Source organism: Prionailurus bengalensis, chromosome E3, assembly GCF_016509475.1.
Source record: "Prionailurus bengalensis isolate Pbe53 chromosome E3, Fcat_Pben_1.1_paternal_pri, whole genome shotgun sequence".
NCBI lineage: Eukaryota > Metazoa > Chordata > Mammalia > Carnivora > Felidae > Prionailurus > Prionailurus bengalensis.
Genome location: NC_057357.1, coordinates 26,588,566 through 26,612,151, shown reverse-complemented (window position 1 = coordinate 26,612,151; position 23,586 = coordinate 26,588,566). Strand labels below are relative to the sequence as shown.

Here is a 23,586-nt window from a genome sequence, read left to right as displayed (position 1 = left end):
TTCCTGCAGAGGTAATTGATCACCAGTTTCATGAACTAAGTCAGCCTTCGAATTTGTGCCAGCCTGCTAAACCTCTAAGCCACTTTCTTAGTCAAATAAGTATTAACGGATTTTCATAAGGTTAATAAACAAAGAGTAAAGGCATTGTTGCCATTGATGCCTTCTGCTAGCCCTAGCTGAGAAATGGGATCCAGAGGGCATAGGACAGGGATGAAAAGTTTTAAGAGGAGAGATAGTGAGAAGGGAAAGTTTGGGGTGCATGTGGAGGGCAAGCTTTAATGGGGGAAAAGCAACACAGAAAGGGAATAAACACCCTTGAAAACAAACTCAACAAATTAATGGTGCGTCCCTGCCCAGAGTGGGTCTGCTTTTCTGGATGTACAAGGACCCAGTCACATTGGCCAGCAACCATGTCCTAATGAGTGTAGGGTGCCAGAAGGGCACTGGGCAGAACCAACAGCCCCTTCCCACATCCTGACTCTTGTTTACCTTACAGTGTTGGGAAACTCTCATTGGCCAGGAAATCTACCGGCTCCTTCTGATGGATTTTGTGTTCTCTTTAGCTGATTCCTTACTGGGGGAATTCCTGAGGAGGTAAATATTTATCAGCCTTGAGTCATTAGTACCTGATGTTGGAACCAGAGCCAGAGTCTTGGCTGAGCCGGAAGTATGGGTATCCCTTACGCTTACTGTAGTTAGCACATAGGCGTCCCTTATTTATTTCAAGTATGCACTGTGACAAGTCTGCCTGTTGTTCTTTGGGACGTTGCTTGCTTCTGAAATTAACCAAAATTTCACTTTGACCTGACAGTCCTGTTGTCCAAGTTCATTCAGCTAACCCTTTACAAACTTCTCTTGAGATAAAGACATTACTGGATGCAAAACATAGAAAGTGAAAGTCTTTGAGAACTTTCCACCACAGATGATTTTAAGAATTTTTTTTTTCAACGTTTATTTATTTTTGGGACAGAGAGAGACAAAGCATGAACGGGGGAGGGGCAGAGAGAGAGGGAGACACAGAATCGGAAACAGGCTCCAGGCTCTGAGCCATCAGCCCAGAGCCTGACGTGGGGCTCGAACTCACAGACCGCGAGATCGTGACCTGGCTGATGTCGGACGCTTAACCGACTGCGCCACCCAGGCGCCCCTCCACCACAGATGATTTTAATTGTAGTGTATATTCTTCCAGATTGTTCTGTGCACATATTGCTTTGTGTGTGTGACTGTATTATATAGTTTCAAAGATAAAAATTGGGTCATGCTGAAAATCATTGTGGACTCTGCCCTTATTCTTTTTAACATTATGCTGTGGCATCTTTCTATGACAACACCTATAGATTTATCTCATGATCCATTTAATTGACTTTGATTCATGTGCTAATTGTGATTTTAGACACCAGGTGTACAGAACTGAGGCAGTGTTGTCATTGGCCCATGTATAGTCCTCTTCTATTGATATGTTCATTTATGTGTTAATAATATGATGAGCATCTCATTCCTTATAGACATGTACATATTTCTGTAAGCTGCCCCAGTGATAAGATGGCATAACACAATAATGATTCTTTCCTCAGGGGGTAGGTTGCACGCCCTATTTCTACACTCAGTCTGCCCAAACTCACTTTTATTACAGCCTCTGTCCAAGGTCTAGATGTAAAGGTTAGGAGGTTTTTTGTTTTGTTTTTGTATCTTTGACGGCATTTTTTTCTTTTTATTATTAGCATCCTCTCTGTCTCAAGTTTCCTCAGGATAAATGGAGAGCTTGGTTTCCTCTTGTGGATTTAGAAAATGGGGAAACCCTATTAATCTGATAGCAGTAACCACACATGGAAAACTTTTCCATTTAGGGAGGTTAGGAAATGCTGAGTTACCTGGTCCTGAAAAAACAGGTTTAACAAGCAAAGAGTGATAATAGGTAGGATAACTTTAATAATGATCTCATTTATATAATATCTATTGTTAAGTTATAGTTAACTATCTATTTAAATAATATATGGGATAACTTAATGGTCTCTAGAATTTTTTTAAAAATCTTTATTTATTTTGGGAAAGAGAGAGAGAGAGCCCACACGCAAGCAGGGAAGGGGCAGGGAGAGAGAGAGACAGAGAGAGAGACAGAGAGAGAGACAGAGAGAGAGACAGAGAGAGAATGAGAATCCCAAGCAGGCTCTGCACTGTCAACATAGACCCCGACACCAGGCTCTTACTCACAAACTGTGAGATCATGATGTGAACCGAAATCAAGAGTCAAACGTTCAACCAACTGAGCCACCCAGGCAGCCCTAGAATTTTGTAAACCACTTCAGCAGTACCTCTGCTCGAATGCATTGTGATAGTTCCATTTTCCCTCAATTCCTTCAATTATTTCTTCAAAAATACACTTACACTTGGAACTTTCCAAAAATTTGCAAAAGAACTTATGACTTTATTCCAAACTGGTGATGCTCTACTTTGTTGATTGTGGGGAATCTTCTGAAGGAGAGGGTTGATGGTTGGGGCGCTAAACTCAGCAATGTTTTCACAGACTCATTGGAATGCAGTTTCCCACGAGCCTTGGTTTACAGGAGTTTGACATCGCGAGGAACGTCCTGGAACTGATCTATGCACAAACTCTGGTGTGGTAAGTTTTGAGAATCTTCAGACTGACTCAGAAATATTTTCTAAGTGGGGATATTGTGGCTGTTTGTCACCCTTATGAGCACCTTTTAAAAATTGTGGTAGGAATATACATAATATAATATTTATCATCTTAACTATTTTTAAATGTATGGTTCAGTAGTGTTGAATACATTCACATAGCTGTGCCACAGATCTCCAGAACTCTTTTCATCTTGCAAAACTGAAACTCCATACCCATTAAACAAGAACTCCCCATTTCCTCCTTCCCCTACCCCGCTAGCAACCAGCATTCCATTTTCTGTCTTTTGGAGTTTGACTACTCTAGATACTTTATGTGAGTGGAATCACACACAATTTATCTTTTTGTGATTGGCTTATTTCATTTAGCATAATGTTCTTCAGGTTCATACATATTGTAGCATGTGTCAGCACTTCCTTCCTTTGTAAGGCTGAATAATATTCTGCTGTATGGATATACCTCATGTTTATCCATTCACCCATGGGTGGACATTTGGGTTGCTTCTACCTCTTGGTTATTGTGAATAATGCAGCTATGATTATGGGTGTGCAAATATCTCTCTGAGACCCTGCTTTCAATTCTTTTTTTTATGCTTATTTTTTAGAGACAGAGACAGAGTGCCAGTGGGGAAGGGGCAGAGAGTGAGGGAGACACAGAATCCAAAGCAGGCTCCAGGCTGTGAGCTGTCAGCACAGATCCCAACGTGGGGCTCAAACTCATAAACCACAAGATCATGACCTAAGCCAAAGTCAGATGCTTAACTGACTGAGCCACCCAGGCGCCCCTCAGTTCTTTTGGATATATACCCAGAAGTAGAATTGCTGGATTATACTGTACTTATGAGCACTCTTAAGTTTTTTGTTTTTTAATAAATGATGTGCATAAATCAGCTGATGTGGTAATAACAATATGGCTCTATTTATTGAGTGCTTACTTTGGCCAGGTTTTTGAGCCCTAGAAACCAAGCCCTCATACTATTGACCATTAATGAAGGTTCCAAAGGGAAATGTTAGCAGCAAGGGGGAAAAAGTTGCAATCAGAGATGGCCATTATTACTTCTGGGTCTTTATGGTTTGTGTTAATAAATTGCAAATAAGCACAATTGAAAACACATGTGTCTTTTCTTTTCTCCATGGAAATTATAGATTTAACTTCTGTGGGTTTTAGGAGAATGTTGCCTTTGATGATGAGCTTTAAAAGAAGGTAACAGGGGCGCCTGGGTGGCTCAGTTGGTTGGGCGGCCGACTTCTGCTCAGGTCATGATCTCTCGGTCTGTGAGTTTGAGCCCCGCGTCGGCTCTGTGCTGACAGCTCAGAGCTTGGAGCCTGTTTCGGATTCTGTGTCTCCCTCTCTCTGACCCTCCCCTGTTCATGCTCTGTCTCTCCCTGTCTCAAAAATAAATAAAACGTTAAAAAAAAATTAAAAAATAAAAGAAGATAACAGGGTGACAGAAAGGCAATGTATGTTAGGGACAATGGTAGAGATGAGGTGAGGTAAGTGTGTCCCAAACTTCAGCCTTTTGCACACCAGCCTGCGTACTTTTTGGCTTATCTACATATCACCGGTACTGGTTTTTACTTAGTATTATCTTTTATATAGTTTGCCTTTTTAAAAATGTTTTATTTTTTATTATTTTTTTTAATGGTTATTTATTTATTTTTGAGGGAGAGAGGTAGAGAGCACACAGGGGAGGAGTGGAGAGAGAGGAAGAATCCCAAGCAGGCTCCATGCTGTCGGCACAGAGCCTGGTGTGGGGCTCGAACCTATAAACCGTGCGATCATAACCTGAGCTGAAATTAAGAGTTAGATGCTTAACTGACCGAGCCACCCAGGTGCCCCTAAATACATTTTTAAAAGAGTCTTTATTTTACCACCAGAATGGAAAATCACAGTCATTTGAGAGAAACTGCAAGTAACTTAAAAAATAAAACAAAACCCAGGGCACCTGGGTGGCTCAGTTGGTAGAGCATCTGACTCTTGATCTCTCTTGATCTTGGGGTCGTGAGTTTGAGGCCCATCTTGGGTGTAGAGATTACTTAAAGAAAAATGTCGGGGCGCCTAGGTGGCTCAGTTGGTTACGCGTCCGACTTCGGCTCAGGTCATGGTCTTGCCGTTCTTGAGTTCGAGCCCTGCATCAGGCTCTGTGCTGACAGCTCAGAGCCTGGAGCCACTTTGGATTCTGTATCTCCCTCTCTCTCTGCCCTTCCCCTGTTCATGCTCTCTCTCTGTCTCAAAAATAAATAAAAAACATTAAAAAAAATTGTTAAAAAAAAAAGAAAAATGTCAGTCACTTTAGAAAAATAAAATAAGGGGCGCCTGGGTGGCTCAGTTGGTTGAGTCTCTGACTCTTGGTTTCAGCTCAGGTCATGATCTCATGGTTCCAAGGGTTCAGTCCTGCATGGGGCTTTGCTCTGGCAGCATCATGGAGCCTGCTGGGGATTCTCTCTCTCTCTCTGTCCCTTCCCCACTCAAGCTGTCTCTGTCTCTCTCAAAATAAATAAATAAACTTAAAAAAATAAGAAAAATAAAATAAAATAAAACCAAGCCAATCACCAACAGTCATTAAATTCTAGCTGGATGCTCCCGTCTGCCAAGGCTCTCAGTTTAAAGCTTTACCTCCCCCCTCCCACCTTTCTTTTGGGAACAAAGGGAGGTTGGCAAGTGTTAGGACCACCAAAGTGAGATTTTCTTCTCTCGGCACTCAGGAGCATTGGGGAGAATTGAGAGAGAATGCCCTTCCCATCTGTAACTCAGTGCAGTTTAATGCCTCTCCCTGCGGGACCTCAGACCTTCTTGAATGCCATGGAGGAAGCAGGAGGACATGTCCCGCATTCGGGACACCTAGGTTAGGGCTTGCTGAAGACCATTTGGTGGTGTGTGGGTGGTGCTTTCTGCAAACTCTCTTTTCCAAAGCTGGGAAGGGAGCAGCCGGGTATACTGGGTGTGGTGGGAACGCTCCTGGTCTACAGCCATAGAGCACGCTCCCTCTGTATTAGTCTGCTAGAGCGTCCATAACAAATACCAGAGACTGGGTGGCTGAAACGACAGAAATTTATTTTCTCACAGTTCTGGCGGCTAGAGGTCCAAGATCAAGGTGTTCGTAGTTGGTTCCTTCTGAGACCTCTGTCCTCGGCCTGTGGGATGGCACCTGCTTCCACAGTCTTCACATGGTCCCTCTGTGTGTATCTGGGTCCTAATCTCTTCTTTTAAGGACACCAGTTATATTGCATTAGGGCCCACCCCAGGGACCTCCTTTTACTTTAATTACCTCTTTAAAGGCCCCTTCTCCAAATAGTCACATTCTGCGGTACGAGGGGTACCAGGACTCCAACATACGCGTTTTGGAGAAGCACAGTTCAGCCTGTAACACCCTCTTTCCCTTCCCTCCACATCCCCTGTACCTGCCCTCCCCCCACCACATTCCCTGTCTTCATGTTTCCCCTGACTTTTGACACTCACCCTTTTTCCCTCATAGGATTGGAACCTTCTTCTGCCCTCTGCTGCCCTTTATCCAAATGATTACTCTTTTCATCATGTTTTATGTCAAAAACGTGAGTCAGCCTGAAGGTGGAACGAATTAGCTTCTCCCAGTCCCATGTGGCCCCATGGTTGGAACTGAGTCGGGGGGCAGTGGGGAGGGGCGCTGGGAAGGGTTATTGGGAAGGCATTGCCTGGCTGGGGTCCCTCTGGCCTGTCCCTCTGGCCACAGATAGGAGGTGTCTGCTTCTCTCTCTTCAGATCAGCCTGATGATGAATTTCCAGCCGCCGAGCAAAGCCTGGCGAGCCTCACAGATGATGACTTTCTTCATCTTCTTGCTCTTTTTCCCATCCTTCACCGGGGTCCTGTGCACCCTGGCCATCACCATCTGGAGGTAGGAAACCGTGGCTTGTGGAGAGGTCTTAGAGATGGGGTGAGTGAGTGTTTTAAAATGTAGGTTTTGGGACACCTGGGTGGCTCAGTCGGTAGAACATCAGACTCTTGATCTCAGGGTCATGAGTTCAAGTTCACTCATGTGGTCATGAGTACCACATTGGGTGTGTAGCCTACTTTAAAATAAATAAGTAAAATGTAGGTTTTATTATTATTAAGGTTTGGTGAGGCCAGCAGATCAGGAGATGAATGTCATTGGAAAGATGATTTATTTTGCTCAGATCCCAGTAGAAGTGGTAGTGGGGGTGGGGATGCCACACCACAGGGGGCCACATGAGGGAATCCCAGGGTTGGTCAGGACACAGCGGGAGTGAGGAGAAAGTGTGGGCAAGAACCTTTATTGTGGTTGGGGCACCTGGATGGCTCCTTCGGTTAAGCGTCTGACTTCAGCTCAGGTCATGATCTCTCAGTTTGTGAGTTTGAGCCCCGCGTGGGGCTCTGTGCTGACAGCTCAGAGCCGGGAACCTTCTTTGGATTCTGTGACTCCTCCTCTCTCTGCCCTTCCCATGTTCATGCTCTGTCTCTCAATAATAAATAAACACTAAAAAATAATTAAAAAAAAAAAAAAGAACCTTTATTGTGGTTTCCCTGGGAAGGAAAGGGCGAGGGAGGATAGGCAGGTTTAGGATTGGCTCGTTTGAACAATTTCAGTGGCTTTGGGGGCTGTCTGGATTTATCTGGTTACCTGGCCCTGTGGGGATCAGGGCAGGGGGAGAGTGACCCTGAGTGTGAGAGCCTGATGGAGGAGGTGGAGGGTGGGGTGTGGGCTCTGGGTTGGTTGTTTTGCATGGAAAAGACATACCATGTAGGGGAGCTCCCGGGAGGGGCTATCTCTCCAGGGTCTGTAAGACCCCAGATGTCAAAACATCAGAGTAAGAAGATGTGCTTAATACAGTATTGAACCCAAGTCCCCTTGGCAACCAGCAGACACAACAGCCAAAGGAGCAAATGTGTCTTAGTTTGGTCATCACCCACCAGGTGATGGCAGGACTTCCTCACTTCCTAGAGGCCTGCAGTTTGCCAGAATGGGGACTAAACTTCCACTAAATGAGCCTAAATGCCCTGTCTGAGCTGGTTCCCTCCTTGCTCTCCAACCTCACCCCACGTTGGCTCCACCCTTCCTTCATCCTCATGACTCTTGCTCCATTCCTGGGACCCTGTGAGCCTCTCCCAACACAAGGTGGAGTCCTGTGTGTGTTCTCCCCACTCCCTCTGCCTGGCGGCCTTCTGTCCCCCACTCTGGGTCTCAGCTCAGAAGTCATCCTCGAGATCTAACCTTCATGACCATGCTTGCCTACTGTCTTTCCCACCTCTTCTCCCTCTAGGGGCACTTTCTTTTCTTCACTCCACCGTTCACAGTCAGAAATGCCTTCGCTTGAATCTTTGTTTAATCATTAGCTCATTAGTTGTCCATTTTTCTTACTAAAATGTAAACCTGGGAGGACAGAGACCATGTCTGTCTTGTTGCTATGGAATCCCCAAGGGCTTAGTATCTAGCACAGCACTTGGAACAGGTGAAATAAGCTTTTATAGAATGAATGAATGAATGAAGCAAACAAACAAAAGAGTTGATTTTTTTTAAGTTTATTTATTTTGAGAGAGAGCAAGTGGGGGAAAGGTCAGAGAGAGAGAGAGAGAGAGAGAGAGAGAGAGAGAATCCCAGGCAGGCTGTCAGTGCAGAGCTGGATGTGGGGTTTGAACTCACGAACCGCGAGATCATGACATGAGCCAAAGTTGGACACTTAACCGACTGAACCACGCAGGTGCCCCAGGAGTTGATTTTTAGGATACAGATGGAACTGGAACCATCAGGAACTCAAGTGGCTTCAGGGCAGGCTACTCTGTTTTATGATGTCTTTGCTTCTCTCTTTTCTGTCTCTTCCTAACCAGTTCTTAGTTTCCTGCTAGTTTCTGCTAATTCATAACAACTGACTGCATGTGGCCCTCATTGCCACAACCTCACCTTCCATAGATTGCAGGGTCCCTTCTTCATATGTCTTAGTTCAAGTTCCCAAGAAAAAGAATCTGATCACCCAGTTCATTTATTCAAGCCAGGATACCACAAAGTTCACTGCCACTCTTGGGATTGGCTACCATTAGATCAGATGATATAACCCTGTCTGGGAGCTGAGCCTCAGTGGGGTCACACGGACAAAACATACCTGTTGAGGCCGTGAGGAAGAGAGCTTCCTTGGGAGGGAGGGTATGGGTACATCAGGCAGGCATTGCTGGTCCAGAACCCAGAAAGGACAGTTTGGTTTTAGAACAAGCTATACCAGAGTCTCACGCTACAGATGTTTTCCTGTCTCCCGTTTTACCAGATTGAAACCTTCAGCTGATTGTGGCCCATTTCGAGGTCTGCCCTTCTTCATTCACTCCATCTATAGCTGGATCGATACCCTGAGTAAAAGGCCCGGCTACCTGTGGGTTGTTTGGATCTACCAGAACCTCATCGGAAGTGTGCACTTCTTTTTCATCCTCACCCTCATTGTGTTGTAAGTGGAGTGCTTTGGGAAACTGGTGGAGAAAACGTGTCATTAACAAGACATGTGGATAGTCTGGGGAATGTTTCCCAGGAGAGCAAACGGCTACAGTGTAGCTCAGTGTTCTGGATGCTCCTGACTTTGCCCTTGAATTTTTTTTTAAATTTTTTTTAACGTTTTTATTTTTGAGACAGAGAGGGACAGAGCGTGAGTGGGGGAGGGTCAGAGAGAGAGGGAGACACAGATTCCAAAACAGGCTCCAGGCTCTGAGCTGTCAGCACAGAGCCTGACGCGGGGCTTGAACTCACGGACCGCAAGATCATGACCTGAGCCGAAGTCGGACGCTCAACTGACTGAGCCACCCAGGTGCCCCATGCTCTTGAATTTTTAAGAGTTGCTTATTATCATCTTGTCCCAGGTGTTTTCATTTTTTGTTTTTTGTGAGCTTTTTTTTTTTTTTGCCTGTTTTATGAAGAAAGCAATACCTGCTGTGTCCCCTTTTAAGAAATAGCATGAAAACAAAATGAAAATTTGGATTTGAGAATGCTTAGGAAAATTATATGTGTGATGCTTTCTAAGATTGGCATTATGTTCAAATGGGTTGGGCATTGTTCATATGTGTGATAGCGTTCTTTTGTTTTCAAATAAAAACAATTATTTCTGTCCCCACCGCCAGGGGTGGGTGCCAGATGCCTGAGGTGGAGGGGACTCCACGGTACTCTTTGGCTTTCTGTATTTTACTCCTCTGCACCTGAAAAGATGCCGGAGTCATACATGTGACTCTAATTTTGATGAGCTATGTGAATTGCTACATCAAGAATTTAAAGCCATCAGATCTACAGGTTTCAGTATGGGGTGGAGATCTGGTTCTCAGCAAGCTGGAGTTAAAGGTAGATGTGCTGGATATACTGGAACAGGAATTGAAATTACCGTTCACTTTTCTTTTTTCCTTTTTTTTTTTTTAATGTTTATTTTTGGGAGAGAAACAGAGTATGAGTCAGGGAGGGGCAGAGAGGGAGACAGAATCTGAAGCAGGCTCCAGGCTCTGAGCTGTCAGCACAGGGCCCAACGCGGGGCTCAAACTCAGGAGTCGCGAGATCATGACCTGAGTTGAAGTCAGATGCTTAACTGACTGAGCCACCCAGGCACCCCTAAATGATCCTATTTTAAGAAGATACTTTGAGTTTCATATTACCCACTGGGCACATCTTTTTTTCCTTTTATGAAATTTTTGATTCCAAGCCTTTATTATCCAATTTAACTGATATAGTTTTTGGAGGTAAGTATATTCCATATGAGAATTTATGCTATGTTCATTCTGTATTCTTGTGGGAATTTATTTTGTAAACCTAAAATACATGGGAGATTGATTTAGAAGTCTGTGAGATAGTTATATTACAGCCAAGTTTTATTTTACATTTATATTTGGCAATACTTGAATGATTCTTAATCATCATCTGTTCCTGGAATTTAATTTTTGTGTTTTTTTTATTAAAAAAATTTTTTGTTAAAGTTTATTTATTATTGAGAGACAGAGAGACACAGAGCATGAGCAGGGGAAGGGCCAAGAGATGGAGAGACACATAATCCAAGGCAGCCTCCAGGCTCTGAGCTGTCAGCACAAAGCCCGACACAGGGCTCGAACTCACAAACTGCAAGATCATGACCTGAGCCGAAGTCGGACGTTTAACCAACTGGGTCACCCAGGCGCCCCTGGAATTTAATTTTTGAAGACAGGTCTGGATGTGGTTATATTACCAATGGAGTGCTCCATATTAAATAGAAAGAAAATAGGGGTGCGTGGATGGCTCAGTCGGTTGAACGTCTGGCTTTTGATTTCAGCTCAGGTCATGATCCCAGGGTCGTGGGATGGGGCCGGCATTGGGCTCGGCACGGACATGTGGAGCCTGCTTGGGATTCTCTCTCTCTGCCCCTCCTCCAAGTGTTCTCTCTCTCTCAAAATAAAAACATAAACATAAAAAAAAAAATACTATTGTCTGGCCCTATGCCCAGAGATGCTAGTTAATTAATCTGGGGACAGGCCATGGAATGAGTCTTTTTTCCATCTTTCATGTGATTCCACGTGCAGCCAGGTTGCTCGGATGTATTGAACCTGTAATTCATCCAGACACAACTTTTCAGGAAAACTGTTGGGACAAAATCCACTTGCAAGAGAATATCTCAGTTCCTTTGAGACCAGTTGGAATTTGGGGCCTGCAAAATATTGGCACAAGTGTCTGTCATTCTTTCTTTTCTTCTCCAGAATCATCACCTATCTTTACTGGCAGATCACAGAGGGAAGGAAGATTATGATCAGATTGCTCCATGAACAGATTATTAATGTAAGTTCAGTTAGCTCCTCTGGTATCCTCCTCCCACTTTTCTTTTTTTTTTTTTATATATATATTTTTAAGGTTTATTCAGTTTTCAGAGACAGAGAGAGACAAAGCTGTGAGCAGGGAAGGGGCAGAGAGAGAGAGAGGGAGACACAGAATCCGAAGCAGGCTCCAGGCTCTGAGCCATCAGTACAGAGCCTGACGCGGGGCTCGAACTCACAAACCGTGAGATCGTGACCTGAGCCGAAGTTGGACGCTCAACCGACTGAGCCACCCGGGCGCCCCATCCTCCCACTTTTCTGTAAACATTTTATAATCCAAACTTGCAGTTATACTCCAAAAGAGAATAGTACAACGAACTTACATCTGCCCCCCCACCCAGCACCAACTACCGTCAACATTTGTATACTCTTGGGGGCGCCTGGGTGGCTCAGTTGGTTGAGAGTCTGACTTTTGATTTCAGTTCAGTTCATGATTTCACAGTTTGAGAGATTGAGCCCCACGTTGGGCTTTGCACTGACAGCACAGAGCCTGCTTAGGATTCTCTCTGTCTCTCTCTCCCTCTCTCTGTCCCCCTCCTGCTCATGCACACACACTCTCTCTCTCTCAAAAATAAGTAAATAAGTTTAAATTTTTTTTTGTATATTCTTATTTTATCTACACTAACCCTTCACTGCAAATATCTGGATTGTTTTAAAGCAAATCCTAGACTTTATATCATTTTATCTGTAAAAATTTCTATGTGTCTGAGAGAGATTAAAAAAAAAACAACCATAATACCCTCATCATACCTAAAAGAAAACTTGATAATTCCTTATTATCGTCTCACATGCCATCAAAGGTGAAATTGCCCCATTGGTCCCATGAAGTGTCTTTTTACAGTCGAGTTGTTCGAATCAGGGTCTGGGAAAGTGCCACATGTTGCATTTGGTCCATATGTCTGTTATTTCCTTGAATCTATAATTGTTCACCCCTCCCTTCTTCTTTGCCATTTACCGTTGAAGAAAACAGGTCCTTTGTCTTGTAGTAGTTCTCACATTCTGGATATATCTGATTTGCAGCCTTGTGGTGGTATTTAGTATGCTTCTTTTTATTTCCTGTACCCTGGCAATGAGATTTAAAAACCCGACTAAATCCATTTCAGTGTTTTAGCTAGAACACTTCATAGATGATGCTATGCACTTCTTATGGTATCCCCTTGAGACATAAAATGTCTACATGTCTCTTTTTGTGTGATGTGAAAAGTGATCAGTGGGTCCATGCTTTGTTAGCCTGACCCATCCATCAGAAAGCTCCCCACTCTCCTTTCACCTGATGGATTTTGCAGCCTTTGAGGAGTATTGCCTAGAAGACCCACTGATTTCGTTAGAAATGACAGAACAGTAGTACTCTAATCCTACAATTTCTTTTGCATTTATTAGCTAGAATTTTTCTATGAAAAAAAGAATTTTTGCTCATCAACTATTTTATTACCTTGAAATAAAGTTTATAGAGGAAAGAGAAATGCATGATTTTTTCCCCCTTCATTGACCAGTTTTTGAAATGCTGAGTTGATACTCTAGGGTATTCATTTCCTAAGGCCTGCCATAGCAAATAACCCCGAACTTGGTGGCTTAAAATAACAGAACATTGTTACCCCATAGTTCTGGAGGCCAAAGTCCAAAATCAAGGTGTCAGGAAGTTGGTACCTTCTGGAGCTCTGAGAATCTGTTCCATGCCTCTCCTAGCTTATTCTGGTGGCCACTGGCTAACCTGGCTGTTTCTTGGCTTAGGGCTTCATAACTCCCATTCCTACCTCCATCTTCACAAATTCTTTTTCTCTGTGTGCCTGTTTCTCCTTCTCTTCTAAGGACTTGTCATTGAGTTTAGGGTTCATCCTCATTCAGAATGATCTCATCTGACAATCTTTAATTATGTCTGCAAAGACCTTATTTCCAACAAGGCCATATTCGCAGGTACAGGGGTTGGTTTAACTTGGACAAATATTTTTACAAAGGAGACACTATTCAACCAACTACTCCTAGCAACCCCAAAATGTGGCCAGTGAGGATTTTTAAATTATCATTATGAATTCATAGATTTAAGTATACTTTGCTTCTTTCAATTGTAATAATTTTTTTATGCTTAAATACCCTCATTGATTCGTTGCTAATCAAATTCCTTTTGAATTAGTTCCCGGGTTCTTTTGACATGACCCCAGAAAGTCTTCGATAGTTTTCTTGCTCTCTGAAAGGACAAGATGTTCCAGGCTCTTCTTGTTTATTACCTGTCCCAGAACACCAGTCAGACATTTATTCAAGGAGTCCTGGTGAGATGGTATTTAGAGACCACAGTCTGGGAATATGGATGCTCATTGATACTGGACTCGTTCTCTTTTCTTCTAAATAGCAACGTAATTGTGACATGAACACTTACATCTAAGAACTTGGGGAAGAAGCAGGATTCCTCAGGGTTCTTTTGTTTTTTAAATGTTTATTTATTTATTTTGAAGGAGTGAAAGAGACTGCGCCAAGTGCATATGTGAGTGAGCAGGAGAGGGACAGACAGAGAGAGGGAGAGAGAGAATCCCACACAGGCTCCATGCCCAATGCAGACGGAGCCTGATTTGGGGCTCAGTCTCATGACCATGAGGTCATGACCTGAGCCAAAATAAAGAGTCCAACGCTTAACCAACTGAGCCACCCAGGTGCCCAAGATTCCTCACGGTTCTAGCTGCTTGAACCTTTGGGTTTCAGATCATTTGAGTTGGTCTTTTAGATGGTGTAAAGAAAGGGCATGGTTTACTTATGATCTCCCCTGCTCGTCTCCAGAAGCATCACCTGTATTTTTCTGATGTAGCACTTTGAATTGTTTTGGGCAAGTCTTACGGATATCTTACCAGGGGAGAGATTTGTTTCTAAAGCCTTCTATTGTAAGGGCAGTACCAGGTAAACTGGGGAGGAATTTAGATGGCATCATTTCAGGGAGGCACCAGAAGCATCACTGCAGGCCTGCATGCTTGGGAATCTTGTCCAGAGGATGCGCCACAAAGACAGGGACATTGTCTCCAGAGGAACCCAGCCTAAGGGGCTGGGAATAGGCTAATAACAGTTCTTCTCAAAGTGTGATCACCTACATCAGTAACTCTTGGATGCTTATTAAAAATGCAAATTCCAATTACCCTGATCTCCTCTAACCAGTAATGGCAACAGATAACATTTGTTGAGGACTTACATGATACCTGACATGTGCTAAATAATGAACAAAAATTCTGATTTTTTATTACTCGCACTGGGACATATACATCTTTAATTCCTATTTTAAAATTAAGGATTCTAAGGTTTACAGAGCGAAGTGAGCTGCCCAAAGTCATAGGGCTAGTAAATGGTGGGATTTGAATGGTGCTTTTAACTAAAATGCAGGTTTATCTCCCTGAGTCAAGATGAGTTGGATAAATCCTGAGTTTGCATTTTTGCAGGCTCTCCAGGTAATTCTAATTGGCACAAAAGTATGGAAACAGCTGTTACAGACCAGCAATTTACAAACAGGTTGGCTATATCCAAGACTGCTAGCAGACTTGCTTTAAAAAAAAAAGTTTATTTTATTTTTGAGAGAGAGAGAGCACAAGCAGGGAAGGGGCAGAGAGAGAGAGAGAGAGAGAGAGAGAGAGAGAGAGAGAGAGACAGAATCTGAAGCGGGCTCCAGGCTCTGAGCTGTCAGCACAGAGCCTGACACAGAGCTCAAACCCACAAACTGTGAGATCGTGACCTGAGGTGAAGTTAGACGCTTAACCAACGTGAGCCACCCAGGCGCCCCTTGCGGAGTTGTTTAAAATGCCATTTCCCAAGGACAGCTCTCCTTTGCAGAATTCCAGTGAATAAAAGTAGAAAGAATGAGGGAAATAGAAAATTATTATGAAGCAAATACCACAGCAATAATTGTTGGATGCTAAATAATAATAATAGCTAATTGCTAAAATCAGTGATTGAAAGTTGAAGGAGAAACAAGGGCGTGAGAAATGGGATTGATCTAGACCGGACAGCCCATCAATGGTGCTTGCTAGCCCACTTCAACACTGGTGGATTATATCGCCCTCTCATCTGCAACAGATTCACAGGGAAGTGAGTCATGCTCCTGGGGAGGACATAGCCCTTTCCTTTGTTCCTCTTCCCAGTTTGGGAGATGTTTATCTGGTCTACTCCATTAATACTGATAACTTTGCCAGGTGAAATATGTTTGATGTCCCTCGATGCAGAGCTATATAAGCTTTGACATTCTCAATGGGAAGACAGGGCCAGCCCAGGCAGTGCTGGGTGCCCAGACAGCATTCTGAGATGGAGGGCATGCTGAGAAGGGGCTGCTATACACCATTTGTCCTGGGCCTTCAGACAGTCCTGGGCGTGTAAGTTACTTCTAGCTGCGGGATAGAGAAGGCTGCTACTTGAGCCTGCTGGAATTGCTTTAGTGGAGAATGTGCCAATTCAGGAAGGTATGGGTTAATTTGGCTTTGCTGTGAAATGTTCCTACTCTTTCATCAAGAGAAAACATGGTGGCAGTCTCTATCCTGTGTCTGGAACCCTACCTGCCTAAAAAAAAAAAAAATCAACCTTCTTTCCATCGTTTGCTCACACCAACCTCCATGTTTTTGTTCTTGTTTTTGCTTTCCTTCTTGGCAGGAGGGCAAAGATAAAATGTTCCTGATAGAAAAGTTGGCCAAGCTGCAGGATATGGAGAAGAGAGCAAACACCAGCTCGTTCACCATGGAAAGGAGGGATGCAGAGGTGAGAGTGAAGGTCACCTTCGGATCCCTGTGACACAGACTTGCCTCCTTGGGAAAAGTGCATCAGGAAACTAGAATGACATGGGGCACTTCACTTTTTATGTTTAAACATTTCTCTATTTTTTATTTAACAAATAATACTCATTCGTTCAACCTGTCATGGTGAAGGCCCTCCTGGAGTTTGCACGCATCTTTTCTATAATCCAATCATACAGAAGTATATCCCACCGAGAAGGAAAATGCCCTCACCCCACCGTGTGAATGATTCAGTGTACATTCTTCCAGATCTTTTCCCCTGGGCATCCACAAATATACATGCATCTACTAACATTTTTTGTTTATTAGAAAACTGGGGCTTTACTATACACATAGTATCATAATCCCGTCCCTCATCACTTAGTACTGTATTTCAGACATTGTTTCGGTCTGTACATATATGGACATTTGGGTTGTTTTCAGTTTTTTTAAAATACTAAAAACTGTGTAGTGAAATATTTTTGTTTCAATTATTTTTATGTGAGTATTTTTGCCAAAGGGCGTGCACATAATGATGTTAATAGATAATTGCCATATCATGCTCTTAAAAAGATTTTACCAGTTTCATTCCTGTTCTAATTCCAAAGCCCTTGCTGGCATCCTTGGTGTCCTGGAAAATATGAATAAACAGTAAACCCATCTTTTTAAAAATATTTATTTGAGGAGCACCTGGGTGGCTCAGTTGGTTAAGCATCCGACTTCGGCTCAGGTCATGATCTCGTGGTTCGTGAGTTCAAGCCCCGCGTCGGGCTCTGTGCTGACAGCTCAGAGCCTGGAGCCTGCTTCAGATTCTGTGTCTCCCTCTGTCTCTGCTTTCCCCCCACTCACACTCTGTCTCTCTCTCCTTCAAAAATAAAGAAGCATTAAAAAAAATTTTTAAAAATATTTATTTGAGAGGGAGAGAGAGAGAGAGCACATGAGCATGGGAGGGGGCAGAGGGAAAGAGAGAGAGAAAAATCGTAAGCAGGCTCCACACTCAGCATGGAACCTGATGTGGGGCTCGATCCCATGACCCCAGGATTATGATCTGAGCTGAAATCAAGAGCCAGATGCTCAACCGACTGAGCCACCCAGGCACCCCAACCATAAACCCATCTTAATTCAAATGCCACTGATTTAAGAAGTTAGGACTTTGTTGGAAGAGACTGCCAGGCCATTCACTATCTGTGCACATTGATATTGTCAGCACGAGGTAGTTATGGGATCTACAGGCCCTATTGCAAATCTTATGCAGGCAGAGTCTTGATCTGTACCTTGACAGCCCCAGGTCCTAATATATTACCTGGCATATTGTCGATGCTCAGTAAATGTCTGTAAATGAACGGATAAACTAATGGAATTACTGTCCCTAAAAGACCAAACCAAACCTTTTTGCTGTGTCTGTGGCTGAGCCTTGGTCTTCATCTGCCATATCTTAATTTTAAAATGGTGGGGGCTCGCAAATCCCACCAACGAGGCAACAGGAGGTGGGCCTGTATTCTTTCCCAGTGATGAGGCCCCTGCTTTTCTTCTCTTTCAGCAAACAAGCCCTTTGCATGTCAGGGAACACAACGCTGCTCATGGTGAGTAAGGGCGTTGGCACTGAAGACCTCATTTAACCAAATGATGTATCTCAAGGTAGAGGGTCAGAACTGCTCATATATCAGTTACTCGTTCAATGAAAAGAACCCACCCAAGCTGGCTTCAGCAAAAATCCAAGAATAATTCTTGCTTTAGGTGCGGCCAGAAGCTGGGATGCAATATGTTACCAGAACCTGGTTTCTTTCTGTTCCATTCTTTTCCACGTTAACTCCTTTCTCAAATAGGTTCTTCCTAACAATTGCAAGACCCTTTTGTCAGCCTCTTGTACCTTCTCAGGTTCAAGTCTAGTGGGAAGGAATGAGACACCCAGAATTCTCATTGTGTTTCATTGGATCCAACTGGGTGACATGTGCACCATGAACCAGTTGCTGTGGCCATGAAAATGTGATGATTTCATTTGCCAGATCAGAGATCTGTAAATAGAGGTGGTACAACCTAACAGACCACGAGGACTGAGAATGGGGAAGAGGGGCTTCCCAAAGAAAACCTGGAGCTGAGGCCAGGGGGGAATGAATACTGGGGAGGAACCAAACAAACCCATTCATCGTTTTGGGATCACATTTACTGATGGCATCCAAATGATGGACGTTCCAGGGGAGAATTGAAGAAACTTAGCATGAGAAGGCAGGAGGCATGAGAAGCTGTGTGATTTTGAATTTTGTCTAACCTTGGAGATGTGAGGCAGGGCGTATATCTGTGCTAACGACTCTTTTCTGTGTCCAACCCAGACCTGCGATTTAGGCGATCAGTTCAAGAAGAGAATCCAAAGGTGTAATGTTTATTGCGGCAGCCACGCACCCGTCAAATGAAAATACCAAGATGGAACAACTTCTTCCATGACCCCTGGGCCTTTTGGAGCTTCCCAGGAGGGAATTTAAATCATTAGCCAGGAGCAGAAACTGACCACAGTGTAAATGCTGAAGTAAATTTGGCTATTTCCTGCTGGTTTTTTATACCTGGATTGCTGATTTCCCAAGATAAAATATTTGGGATTTTAAAATAAAGACTATTGTAACATTTAAACTGGTTCACAAAAACCTGGGAGAGATAGCCTGGGAATTATGCATTTAGTCTTCAAGAGATGTGCATATGAATTATTGGTTCTTAGAAATCTCTGCTCCCAGACCTGACAAAAGTTTGGAAACTGGTGCTCAAATAGTCCAGCCTGAATAAAAATGGGATCCTCAAACAGAAATGTGAAGTTTCTGAATTGGGGAACCTACATTTGTTCATGGTTTTGAACAAAAACATCCCATGTTACCCAAAGGTAAAATACAACGAGAGGCCTTGTCTACAAACTTTATTGCGTATCAAGTACAAGTCTTTGCGGTTGGACTGGGGTGGGGGTGGGTGTGGACTGGGACTTAGCCCCTGTGAGGATGACACATAAGTCAACATCTAAGTCTTGTTGAATCAAACATGAATCCAGCAGTGATGTGTGGAACATATGTGTGTGTGTGTAACGTACATGTGTGCACATATGTGTGTGTGTGTGTGTGTGTATATATACACACACACATGCAGTATATATAGCATTCTTTTTTAAAAAATGTTTATGTTGAGAAAGGGAGTGCATGAGCAGAGAAAGGGCAGAGAGAGAGAGAGAGAGAGAGAGAGAGAGAGAGAGAATCCCAAGTGGGTTCTGTATTGTATTGTCAGTGCAGAGCCCAGCTCGGGGCTCGATGTTACAAACTGCAAAATTATGACCTGAGCTGAAATCAAGAGTCAGATGCTTAACTTGACTGAGCAACCCAGGCATCCCTAGCAGTCTTTTTTTTTTTTTTTTAAATTATTTTATTTAAGTAATCTCTACACTCCATGTGGGGCTTGAACTCACCACAACTCCAAGATCAAGAATGGCATGTTCTTCTGACTGAGCCAGCAAGATGCCCCAATATATGGCATTTTTTTGCAGATTTGCCAAATGATTCACAAGGCATGTGACGGTACTTAGAACTGAAGCATCCAGCAGAAAGGTGCAATTTACCAAATTACTCAGGGGAGACATCCCCTCTTGAGTAATCACTACTGTGAAATCTAATTGGAACTGAATTTTGCAAACATTTAACATACATTTGAAACATAAGCATCCAATCGGTGCTCAGTCACTGATTCACTTTTTCATTCACTTATTTTTTCGTTAATTCATTTCATCAACAAAATTTCATCAACTGAGTTAAAATTTTTTGGTATCATCCCTGCTAGCAGTTGGTGGCAGTATTCATTCATTCATTCATTCATTCATTCAACAAATATGTGCGAAGTGGTTATAAATAAGATGTTGAGCAAGTCAAGACAGACTCTGCCCTCATGTGCTTCGTTTCTAGCAGATTAATTTAGACAGTAATTTAATTACTATTGAACAGTAATTAAATGTAATTGTGACAGGTGCTGTGAAGGAGAAGCCCAGGACACTATGGGAGACTTATCTGTGGGGTTAGTGAAGGCAGTCCATTGAACTGATGTTTGAAGTAATTTTTTTTCCCTCTCAGTGTCATGTTAAAGCTGTTTTGTGCTTCTTTGGCTTCTGCACTGAAATATGGACTCGCTCCCAGAGCAACATTTTTGCTCACTTACCATATGCTAAGAGCCTCTATCTGGAATGCCTTTCCATGAACCTCCATTGCTTGTGTTAACTCCTGTTTCTACTGGAGGTATAAACAAAGGAGAAAGATCTACTCTGTAGGTTTCACATGCATTCGGATATGAGGATGCTTTTAAAACTTGGGCTTGGGCCTGGGTGGTTCAGTCAGTTAAGCATCTGACTTTAGCTCCGGTCATGATCTCATGTTTTCATGAGTTCAAGCCCCATATGTGCTGACAGCACAGAGCCTGCTTGGGATTCTCTCTCTCTGTTCCTCTCTCTCCCTCTGCCACTCCCCCACTCAACTGTCTCTCAAAATAAATAAATATTTTTTTTTCAACGTTGATTTATTTTTGGGACAGAGAGAGACAGAGCATGAACGGGGGAGGGGCAGAGAGAGAGGGAGACACAGAATCGGAAACTGGCTCCAGGCTCTGAGCCATCAGCCCAGAGCCTGACGCGGGGCTCGAACTCACGGACCGCGAGATCGTGACCTGGCTGAAGTCGGATGCTTAACTGACTGCGCCACCCAGGCGCCCCTCAAAATAAATAAATAAACTAAAACGCCCCCAAAACAAAAAACTTGGGCTTGAGATAGGGGATGTATTGGCCTGCCAAGTGTTGCCATAACCAAATACCACGGACTGGCTAGCTTAAACAACACAAATGTATTTTTCCACAGTTCTGGAGGCTGGAAGTCCAAGGTCATGGTCCTTGTCAGGGTTCACAGTTTTGGTTTCATTCTGATGCCTCCTTGGCTTGCAGATGGTCACCTTCTCACTGTGTCCTCACTTGGTCTTTGCTCTGTATGTACCTTTACGTGTCCAAATTTCCTCTACTTGATAAGGACACCGGGCAGATTTGATTAGGCCCCACCCTAATGGCTGTAATATAACTCACCTAATTAAAGGCCATATATCCAAATATGGTTACATTATGAGGTTTCAGGGGTTCAGATTTCCAGCATATGAATTTTGGGTCAATACAGTTCAGCCCTATAATAGAGGCCAACTCTCCTCCAGTCCTCTCAGGGCCTCCCGTTAGGCTTCCGGGTCAATGCTGGCTATGCTCAGAATCACCGGGGGGAGCTGATCGACAACAGCCAGGCCCAGGCCCCAGTCTAGACCAACTAAATCAGGCTCCTGCACTTTTTCTTTAGAGCTCCCCAAATGGTCTCGGTGGAAAGCCAGGCTGAGATCCGAGCCAGAATCTAGAGAACCTTATCCATGGTTTCACTTTTCGAAGTTTCAGTGACCCACAGTCAACTGCAGTCAGGAAGCAGATGACCCTCCTTGTGACCTTGTCAGGAGGTCAGAAGCAGCCTAGCGCTAGGTCACAGCGCCTACATCACTCGTCCCACTTCATCTTGTCACGTAGGCATTTTATCGTCTCACGTCGTCACAAGAAGGTGAGTATGGGACAATATTTTGAGAGAGATTACATTCCCATAACGTGTATTACAGTATATTATTGTTGTGAATCTCTTACTGTGCTTGACTTCTAAAGTAAGCTTTGTCACAGGTGTGTGTGATAGGAAAAACATGGTCTGTATAAGGTTCAGTACTATTCATGGTTTCAGGTGTCTGCCTGGGGATAAGGGACCACTGCTGTAGTTCTTCCCAAACTTGCCTGACCATAAAAGGCATCAGAGCATGCCAATGGGGAGCATCAGAATATTCAGGGAATATTCCCCATCCTCCTCTTCACCTCTAATTTTAATTAGTCCAAAATGATAAAAGGAACATATGCTTTCCAACAGTTACTTAAAAGCCGGATAACCCCTATAGTTTTAAGTATAAAAAATAGGTAGCCGCTCTGAAATTTCTGCAGGATCGGATCCTTTATGTGGCTGCGGTGAATGGCTCAGTTCATTTTTGAGGCAATGAGATGATTTTGTGTGAAGTTCAATTACAAAAGGAGTGACTAAAATAGCACATGACTGATAATACGTTTTTATAATCTTTGAATTGAGGTCAAGTGGCAAGAAGTCAGCTCATTAATAATATGGATTGTCTCAGTATGGTAGCACTTCACAAATACCTTCCTAAATTCTCAAAGTTGGAACTTTTCAGAACATTTACATATCTGATCCACCATGAGATAGCATGAGATGGAGGAGCTCAGGTGTGGAGCAAGGGGGCCCCTCTGCTTGGCTCATTACTGCACCTGTCCCATACAAGGAATGCCTTACACCTGTCTAATCGTTCTTCACCTTAACCACCTGGGCTCTTGATACGAAGCAGTTTCTAATTTGTGAGTTCAGGGATCGGGGCTGAGACTCTGCATTTCTGTCTAGAGCTCCTGGGTCTGAGCACCACACCCTGAGTAGTTTGGTGTTCGAGTGCCTCCACATTTTTTTATATGCTACACTGTTCACACATTTTTCAAATCACTTCCATATTTTCCCCTTCATTTGAACCTCATAACACTATTGCTATGAGACAATTGGTGCAAATATGGTCTCCATTTGACAGATGAAAAGTTGGGCACACCTAGGTTAAATGATTTGTCTGTCTCATAGCTAGTTAGTAGTAGGATTGAGGACTTATGGATTTTTCTCTGGCTCAGGTGTTCTCAGACTTGAGCAAGTAACAGAACCACCTGGAGGACTTGCTGAAACAGAGCCAGCCCAGAGTTTCAGCTTCAGTAGTTCTGGGATGGGCTTTGAGATGTGCATTTCTAACAAGGTCCTCCTTAGGCTGATACTAAATACAGGTCTCAAAGGACAGCATCCTTTGAGGACCATTGTGCTTAGCTGATATCTGACCTCGTTGTAATACTTGGTAATACGGTAATACTCTGCTGATCAGATTGTGAGATTTTAGGCATAATTTAGCTTGATAAGAGAACATACAAGGTTATCAGCCCTTAGTAGTTTTGATTAAAGAAACCAAATAACCTTGTACTGTGGTAACCATCACTCCATGCTAAAGGTTTGCCTGCGTGTTTGCAACTTAATTCATACCCTCATTTGTCCTGAGAGCTGTGGTTTATTGTCCCATTGAAGGACTATTCCCACTGTAGGAAATGGTAGGTATAATTTTATTTAGAAATTTGAATCTAATAGAGTATTTGTTTTGGTGAAATTCTTATCAAAACAGGATTGCAGACACTGATCTCCAAATAAGAAAACGAGCATTGGTAAATCAGCAGTGGATTTCTTAGGTCTTTGGAGGTAGTCTTTCCATATTACCTGTCTGGGGCAGCCTGAGGACAGAGGGGCAGTTGAATGAACAGC

At 43.4% G+C, this 23,586-nt stretch overlaps 1 protein-coding gene across 2 annotated transcripts in view; it reads left to right on the top strand.

Moving 5' to 3' along the window:
- The window catches only part of TMC5 (transmembrane channel like 5), a 49,330-nt gene extending 30,543 nt beyond the window's left edge, over window positions 1–18,787 (top strand). For both annotated transcript variants that reach the window (XM_043560409.1, XM_043560410.1), the window contains 9 exons: window positions 497–594; window positions 2,525–2,620; window positions 6,114–6,189; window positions 6,377–6,510; window positions 8,891–9,064; window positions 11,316–11,394; window positions 16,044–16,148; window positions 17,703–17,745; window positions 18,493–18,787. In XM_043560409.1, the coding sequence (XP_043416344.1) occupies window positions 497–594; window positions 2,525–2,620; window positions 6,114–6,189; window positions 6,377–6,510; window positions 8,891–9,064; window positions 11,316–11,394; window positions 16,044–16,148; window positions 17,703–17,745; window positions 18,493–18,539 (852 nt within the window). In that variant the 3' untranslated portion in view covers window positions 18,540–18,787. The remainder of the gene's footprint in view (window positions 1–496; window positions 595–2,524; window positions 2,621–6,113; window positions 6,190–6,376; window positions 6,511–8,890; window positions 9,065–11,315; window positions 11,395–16,043; window positions 16,149–17,702; window positions 17,746–18,492) is intronic.
- Window positions 18,788–23,586: the final 4,799 nt, after the last annotated feature.